The 8,573-nt window shown below is 35.8% G+C and overlaps 2 protein-coding genes across 2 annotated transcripts; one reads left to right on the forward strand and one right to left on the reverse strand.

Annotated features, from left to right (window-relative positions):
• Window positions 1-1,570: 1,570 nt before the first annotated feature.
• Window positions 1,571-3,161, forward strand: LOC141602599 (putative F-box protein At3g10790). Its single transcript, XM_074422799.1, has one exon. It carries the CDS (start codon window positions 1,705-1,707, stop codon window positions 3,004-3,006), a length of 1,302 nt encoding a protein of 433 aa, XP_074278900.1. The 5' UTR covers window positions 1,571-1,704; the 3' UTR covers window positions 3,007-3,161.
• A 2,711-nt stretch (window positions 3,162-5,872) lies between these two features.
• Window positions 5,873-7,129, reverse strand: LOC141600876 (F-box protein At4g22390-like). The gene has a single exon (XM_074421135.1). The coding sequence runs from the start codon at window positions 7,127-7,129 to the stop codon at window positions 5,873-5,875; it is 1,257 nt and encodes a 418-aa protein (XP_074277236.1).
• Between the last annotated feature and the right edge of the window lie 1,444 nt (window positions 7,130-8,573).

Genomic DNA, 8,573 nt, shown 5'->3' on the forward strand with positions numbered 1-8,573 from the left:
CTACTTAAACTACAAATTCTAACATTAAACCATGTAGGAATTGTAGCCAAGAGCATGAAGAACAAAACCAAGAGGAAAGTAAATGGGATATCACAAAGATATGTTTAAACCAACAAACCCAATGATACAATCAATTTCTACTCACAAAGGTTGATACTTTAAACCAAGATATCAATTATCATGAGGTGCTTCAACAAGTTATCACAAAAGCAAGGAACTTTGCAATAAACAAGCACTAGATGAACATTAAAGAGGCAAGAGTAATTACTTCTCACAACAAAACATTCATCATGACATTCAAACTTAGAAATTGAAATAAATGAAAGAGTAGAGATTAAAGAGTCAATACAATGATAAAGATGAAAGCATGCAATGGATTACACCAAGTAGGGAAGGATTTAGCCTTCCATAGTCTTCATAAAACCCAAAAACAAAGAAAGATTACAACTTGAATGGAAAATAGTCTTCTAAATTATTACAAGATTAAAACCCTCAAAATGAGATTACATGAAATGAAAGGATGGTAGGTGAATGCTTTAGGTCTTCAAACTCTCGGGTATTTATAGGGCTTCACGAAAACCTAGAAAGATTTCCACTTAAGAAGCCCACAAAGAAGATTAGAAAACCCGTAAAGGTAGCGCAGTCGCGCAATTATTATTCTTACTCGCAAAAAGTGCAAAACTGCGCACTGTTTGCGCAGGTCGCGCACTGAGCTCGCATTTTTGGACTTCTATTTTCCACGAGCTAGACCTCTTCAATTGCCTTCATTTCTTCTAGTCTTCATTCCTACTTCTCCCAACTGGTTTCCGGGTTACAAGTGATCCTCTTGTGCCTTGTCTTGACCTTGGAAAGATGCTCTATTGCCGCTCGGGTTCATGCATTAAGGATTGAGTGCCCAACCGAGTTAAAGTGCACAAGTTACCACCACATAACCAATTGTCAAATGTTAGGGAAAGTGAACCAAAAGACCCATATTAAAAGACACGAGAGTGATAAAATCACCCCCTTAGACCGACACAATACATTACTATCAACGATCCCCTAATTTGATTGGTTGGCAAAAAGTTTGTTTACCGAAATCTTTGGGTGGACTAGGAATAAAAACGTCTGAAGCAGCTAACAAAGCTCTCCAAATGAAACTCTTATGGAAAATTCTTATGTATAAGGAAAATACATGGGTCAAAGTAATAACTAAAAAATACTTGAGAAATTGTTCACTTTTTAACCATAAGCCAAACTCAGTATCCTCTTGGCAATGGCGTAAGCTTATGAGTCTTCGAAATCTCTTTAGAAAAGGACTAAGATGGCAGGTAGGTGATGCCACCGTAATGGTAGCAACATTAAGTTTTGGTCTGGTAATTGGCTTTTTTCACACCCACTTACAAGCAGTATGGTTGATCCTAATCTTTTGGTTAAAATTTTTTTAGAAAGAGAAAGTCAAAAGGGCAGTCATCGTCTTTTTTATGAAAAACGTCATCGATATTTACTAAAATGTCGTCGATATAAATCAGCCCTCAATTCAATCAACCCAATATTTAAACCGGCTTGAATTGACCAAACCCGGCTCGAAAAATATTCTAGGAATCAAAACCACAAAATCCAACATATTTCGCACAGTCGCGCTTGCTCTGAATTTGCCTCCCAAGAAGTAAGCTCTCATCTTCTTCAATCTTCAATTTACTCTCTTTAATTTTCTGCAAAAATATGTGGGATAATTTACCCACTGAAATCAGTACTAACATCTTACACAGATTACCTGTTAAAACCCTAATTAAATGCACTATTTTGTCCAAATCATTCCTCTCTTTAATTACTAGTCACCCTTTTATCTCCGATCACATCACACAACACAACAATTCCCACTTGTTACTTCGTTATTTTACCCACGATAAACAAGAATTGTACCATTTTGACCCTGATGATGACACTTTTTCCGGTTTCCAAACTCAAGGATTGGTTGTCCCTTTCCTTAATTATCCTGAAATGTGCTTTACTGTCGCGGGTTGCATAAACGGTGTTCTTTGCTTGGTTAATGACTTTCAAATAGAGGGTACTCTTATTATACTTTGGAATCCCTCTATAAGGAAGTTTGTTCACCTTCCACGGCCTATATTAGTATTTGATATTTGTGGTCCCTATCAGTCTGTTTGTGGGTTCGGGTTTGATCCTGTTTCGGATGATTACAAGGTGGTTCGAGTAGTAGAACTGGATAATGGTCAGAAGGCGAGCTCGGAAGCGCAAGTTGAGGTCTATAGTTTGAAATCTGGGTGCTGGAGGGTTATTGGTGGTTGTCCTTGCTACTCAATTAAACATTACGACAGCGGGTATACCCCTCGTTTCATTAATGGCTCTGTTTATTGGCTTGGCACGCCTTATGCGTTTCCAAATTGTGAAACTGTGCTCCTCAAATTTGATATGTCTAGCGAGAGTTTTGAGACCATACAACTGTCAGGAGTCTTAAAATTGAGCGAGTTGAGATTTACTCGGAATTTGTATCTTCAGGAGATTAAAGGAGTATTGACTTTGATTAAGAGTAACTACAAAATTGCAAACAAGACTTGTAGCGCATGGATTCTGAAAGAAGATGGGGTTGTTAAATCTTGGACGAAGATTTTTGATTTTGATATTGCTAAGTTACGTCCACATGGGCGACATGGCAGGCCATTGGCGTTTAGTTTTAGAAAAAATGGTGAAGTTATCATGGTGAAGAGTGGTCTTGATGGTGATTCCCGAGAGGAGAGTGGGGTTGTTTCAATTGATCCAGTTACGCAAAGTGGGACAACAGTAAGAGTGATAAACGCAGATCGTCATTTATTTTACTTGTGCGTAGGTCCTCCCTCTCTGATCACCATTTGGCGAGGTAACTTTCTTGAAATCGTTTACTATGGTGTTCTGGGTCCTAATCGCCATCAGGTGTTTAATTTTTTCGAAAATTTGAATGTAATCAAACTATCAAACCTATGCTTTTACTCTATTTTTAAGATATTACTGGGAATGTCAGCCTAACTGTCTGCGATTGACTTCTAGTTAAGTCTTTTTAAAATCGACTTCCTAATTATTGCTGTTTATTATCAAACTTATTGCTGTTTATTGTCAAGGTGCGACCCTAAATGTAGTCATTCTATTTATGCTTCAGAGAGCGTGCTGAAAATTGAGAACATTAATAATCAAGAGAGTTTTACATCACCATACATTACATACATCATTCACTACTACCTTACAATCAGACCAGTTTGCTGTAACCAGCGTCTACATTTAAGTTGCCCCTTACTGATTTCCATCTTTTGCAACCTCATTTTCAAAACATTTTTTATCCCTTCTATCAGCCTCGTTGGATGAGGCACAAACAGCTCTACTCTGTCTGCTCTTGTTCCTGCTATCCCATATACTATAGATCAGTCCAGATATTAGCAGCGATAACTACCTATAGTGAATAGTTGTTTCCTTCTTCGTTCTCTTCTTCAGTTTTACACTTGGCTAATGATTTTTGAATATCTATGTTAGAGTTACCCAAAATATCGATATGACGATAATCAATTGAAAAGAACAAATTTTAGGTATAAAAAGAGATCAATTGAAAAGAACTCAACATGTTCTAAGCAAAAAAAATAATTTGATTGAAGAGATAAGAGGAAAAATAGAAGAATATGACAATGATATGTATTGTATAGTTCGTTCTTGGCGTTATTGAATGTTGATGAAGTCATTTGATATCGTCCATCATCGAATATGACTGTCTTTTATGGTGGAGGGAGGTTAAGCTTTGCTGAACAAACTTTAGTATCTAAACCAAATTATAATCTTAGTTTTTAGTCTCACATTTTATTATTGATAGAATGTTTTTGTAATTTTAATGTATTCATAATTGATAATCTGTAGTGAATTGTATTAAAGTACAATAGATTACAAATGTATCGACCAAAGCGGTGTAATTTTTAAGTATAGCATTCTCTTATATTATTAACGAAATTGTTTAAAAGGGTAGCATGTCTTTTAATTTCGAATTTTTAATGTGAGAATGTCTCGGTTAAGAAAAATGAGTGAAAAATATTTTTAGTGATTAAATATCATTAATTATTTCCAAACTTACAACTATGGTAATACTACTTACTACTTTAATAATATTATCATTTTAATAAGGGTTTTTTTTGGTCAGAAACTACCTTTTATTTAGGGTCATTTGTGAATAACTATCTTCTTTTATTTTATTTTTTGGCTTTCAACTACCTTTCATTTCTTCATTTTGCGAAAGACTACCACAAATTCACTCTCGGCGAAAAAAAAGTCAACTTTCCGGCGTTGACTTGCTCTTTTCTCCCTTCTTCACACATATAACCCATATTTCTCTCTTTGTTCATCCAACAAAATTTGAAAAAGCTCTTCTTCATGCCCAACCTCTTATCAAAATTTGTTCAAAGCAATACCAACGCATTAACCATCTCAATCTCCATCTTCATCTCCGTCGTCACCTTTACTACCATTTTCACCTTCACCCTTACATTTCAACAACCTTATAGACTACTCATGATTCATCAACCTATTATCCATTTAAGTCATATTAAAGTACCTCCTTTCTCTCGTCATGGTAAGATGGTGGGTATACGAAAACTAATGAGATAGTAGCACACAAGTGATCCTAAGAGTGAATCCATGATTATTTTCGAATAGTTAACACTAGGAGTTAATTTTGCGAACAAAGCCATAATAGATCATTATTTATTGCTGAAGAATTACTTACCATGTTAAGATTAATATCAATGATGCTTTTGTTTCGGCGATTATGATTTTGATTCGGGTAAGAGATAGACAAATTGAGGTGATTAATGTTGGGTTTAATCAAATCTTTATCATCGATTATTAGGGTTATGAAGTAAAGAGTAAGATTCAACATGAAATGGTAAGTCAACGTCGGAAAGTTGACTTTTTTCGCCGGAAGTGGATTTGGTAGTCTTTCGCAAAATGAAGAAATGAAATATAGTTGAAAGCCAAAAATAAAATGAAAGGTAGTTGTTCACAAATGACCATAAATAAAACTATAAAAGGTAGTTCTGACAAAAAAACCCTTTTAATAAAGTTGTAAACTAAGAAAAGTACTATTTCGATGTCGAGAAAAAAAAAACGATATAACTCCGCTATATCAATCAAATAAGAATAATAAAAACATGATTTAATAACCATTAAAAAAAGAGTTAGAGAAGTCCCGTGATTTTCACGGAAAACTAAACTAGTTTTGCATTGAAAACCGTGGCTCAAGTTCAGAGGCGGATGTGTCATGGAGAATTAGCATGTGTAATAGCATCTGAATAATTCTGTCCATGTATCAATCAAGAATATACATCTACATTAAGGAGCGATAACAATTCTCAGCTACGATAAAAGAGAACTACTCTTTACATTCTAGTACCAGGCCGACTAACACATTACTGTGGGGGTTCTACACTCCTGAATAATCGGAGCAGTATTTGTTAAAGTGTTAAGACTAAGCCGCCACCTTGAACACAACCCTGGGTTTTAATGATAGTAAATAGAAACAACTACGACATTAAACTTAAACAGATGCTCAAATAGAAGTCGTTAGCAAATAGTTGCGCTGCCACTAATATCCAAATTAAACACAAACATAGAGTAAAAGCATCAACCAAGTTTGATAGTTTGATTACATTCAAGTCTTCAAAAGGATTAAACATCAGACAAAGGACCCTGAAAATTATTTCTCGAGAAAGTTAGCATGCCAAAAGCTGATCAGCACGAGGACGACCTTCTCAGAACTGAACCTAACACCACTAAACGATTTAAGTAACTTAGCACGCCTAAAGCTATCAGTATGAGCAGGCTGACTGAAAACTCAACCTAGGTATACAATGTCATTCCTCTAATTCTTCCTCTTCCTCCGGGATTTCTTTTCACCATCAAACCGTCTTTTCTTAGGTGGAACAGACTTTAACTGACTGGTTTGTTGTTCAATTCCTTTACCCTCCTTAAACAATACCATGCTCTCTTCATAAGTAGACAAGTAAAATGAGGTACGATCTGCACTAATCTTTCTGAATGTTGTCTCAGAGTGAGTTACTTGATCAATTGAAACAAGGACATTATCCTCCCCTTCTGTATACATACGACGAACACCCTTCACCATGATAACTTCCCCATTTTTCCTAAAACCGAAAGCCCTTGGCATGCCACATGGACTTAAGTTATCAATATTGAAATCAAAAATCTTGGTCCAAGACTCAACAATCCCATATTCTTTCATCACCCATACGCTACAACTCTTAATCTCATCCTTGTAATTCCGGTTGACCAAAGCCAATTTTCCCTTACACTCTTGCACATAGAAGTCCAAGATCGGAGTATATTTTGATTCACTCACTTTTACAACTCCCGGCAGTTGTATGATCTCAAAAGTCTCTGTAGACATATCAAATTTGACGATGACATTTTCATTATTTGGACACACAAAACGCGAACCAACCCAATAAACGGAGCCATTAAGGAAGCACGGAATATACTCACTGCTCCTCCTTTTAATTGAGTAGCTAGGACCAACACCGATAATCCTCCAACACCCAGATTTCAGACTAAAAACCTCAACTTGTGTGCCCCCAAATTTAGGACCCAGGTCTAAGAGTCGAACGACTCGAACCACCTTATAATCATCCGAAATAGAATCAAATCCAAAGCCAGAAGCAGACTCATACCCGCCATATGTTTCATACACCATAATAGGCTCCGGAACCTCAACAAACTTCCTAATAGAGGGGTTCCAAAGTATAGTAAGAGTACCCTCATGGCCACAATCATCAACCAAGCATATAACACCGTTTACGCAACCGGCAACAGTACACCAAATACCAGGAATATAAGGGAAAGGATTAACCAATCCTTGAGTTTGGAAACCGGAAAAAGTTTCATCATCAGGTTCAAAATGAAACAATTCTTGTTGGTCGTTGGTAAAATAACGAAGTAACAAATGGGAATTGGTGTGTTGTGCAATCTGGGTGGAGATAAAATCATGACTAGTAATTAAAGAGAGGAATGATTTGGACAAAATAGTGCATTTAATTAGGGTTTTAACAGGCAATCTGTGTAATATGTTATTACTGATTTCGGTAGGCAAATCATCCCACATTTTTGCAGGAAATTAAAAAAAGAAAGTAAATTGAAAAATGAAGATGAGTAGAGCTTACTGCTTACGGAAATGGAGTCTGATAGATTGAGAGCATTCAGAATTCAGCAACTGCGAAGGAGAGTTTGCCAACAAATATCTATGGTTGGGTTAGGATTGTCATTGGGTCTAATTTAATTTGGGTCGGTTTAAATGTGTTGCTTGTTACACTAGTGTAGATCCAGGGAAATGCGCGGTAAATATAGGCATTTTAATTTTTACTGTATTAGTTATATATTTTATATTTATATCTCGCGAATTTTTATAAAAAATAATTAATATTAAAATTAATCAAAAGAATTGAATAGTTCCACGAATTGTGTTTTTTTATGAAAATATTTTAACTATCTCAAAATATTTTACTCCCTCCGTCTTAGTGAATTGTTCTCTAATGCTTTTTACACGAAGACCAATGCATGTGAAACAAACCAATAAAATAAAGGAATTATTGTCCACTTGCTTACACTAGCCACTTGCTCATTACTTTCCCAAAAAGGAAATAGATAACAAATGAATGATACACCATAAAATGGAAATAGATAACAATTCACCGGGACGGAGGGAGTAATAAATTATTTTTTCGTCACGAAGTTAATATTAGGATTTAGGAGATACTCCCTCCCTCCGTCTCGGTCATTTGTTGTCCTTTGGTTTTGGCACAAGATCAAGGAAAGGGAAGGTGACCAATTACTAAATCACAAGTGGAATAAATTGAGTGTGAATGATCAAATTACTCATCAAATTCATTTTTAAAATAGAAAGGACAACAAATCACTGAGACACCCCAAAATGGAAATGACAACAAATGACCGGAACAGAGAGAATACAATTTATATGTATAGATTTTTTTTAAATGAAAAATTAGTTTAATAATGAAAATCTAATTTGTTTATGTAGATATCTCATTTCTGCACCTCCCGCAAACCACCCAGTGATGATCGGGCCGCATGTTAGGTACGCGGAACGATTTGTGACAGTTCGTAAGTTTATCGTCAAGTGATCGCTCAAACATTTATGTCTACCTCTTAATTGTCATCTACGCGCCGATACGGTCGTTTTGGCAGTAATTAGAGTACATTTGGAGTTCGGGCCTAAAACCGTCTTTATTTTCTGACAACCATTAAAATGCCGAGTCGGAATGTTCTGAAATGTTCCGGATATTTCTATTCCATATTTTATAAATCTTTTAGTCTTTGGTAAACAATTTCCCGTAATATTCACACAAAATATTAAGGAAAACCAAATTATTCCGTTATTCCATAAACTAAACACGGAAATCTTTCTTCCGCAGGAGGAAACCACTTGGGAATAGACGCAGCAGGTGATGCGCCTCTTCCAAGAGACGCAGTGCCTGCTGCGCCTCTTCCCAAATCCTTTTATGCGTATTTTTCATATCTTTTTCATATCT

This window comes from Silene latifolia, chromosome 9, assembly GCF_048544455.1.
Source record: "Silene latifolia isolate original U9 population chromosome 9, ASM4854445v1, whole genome shotgun sequence".
Lineage (NCBI taxonomy): Eukaryota > Viridiplantae > Streptophyta > Magnoliopsida > Caryophyllales > Caryophyllaceae > Silene > Silene latifolia.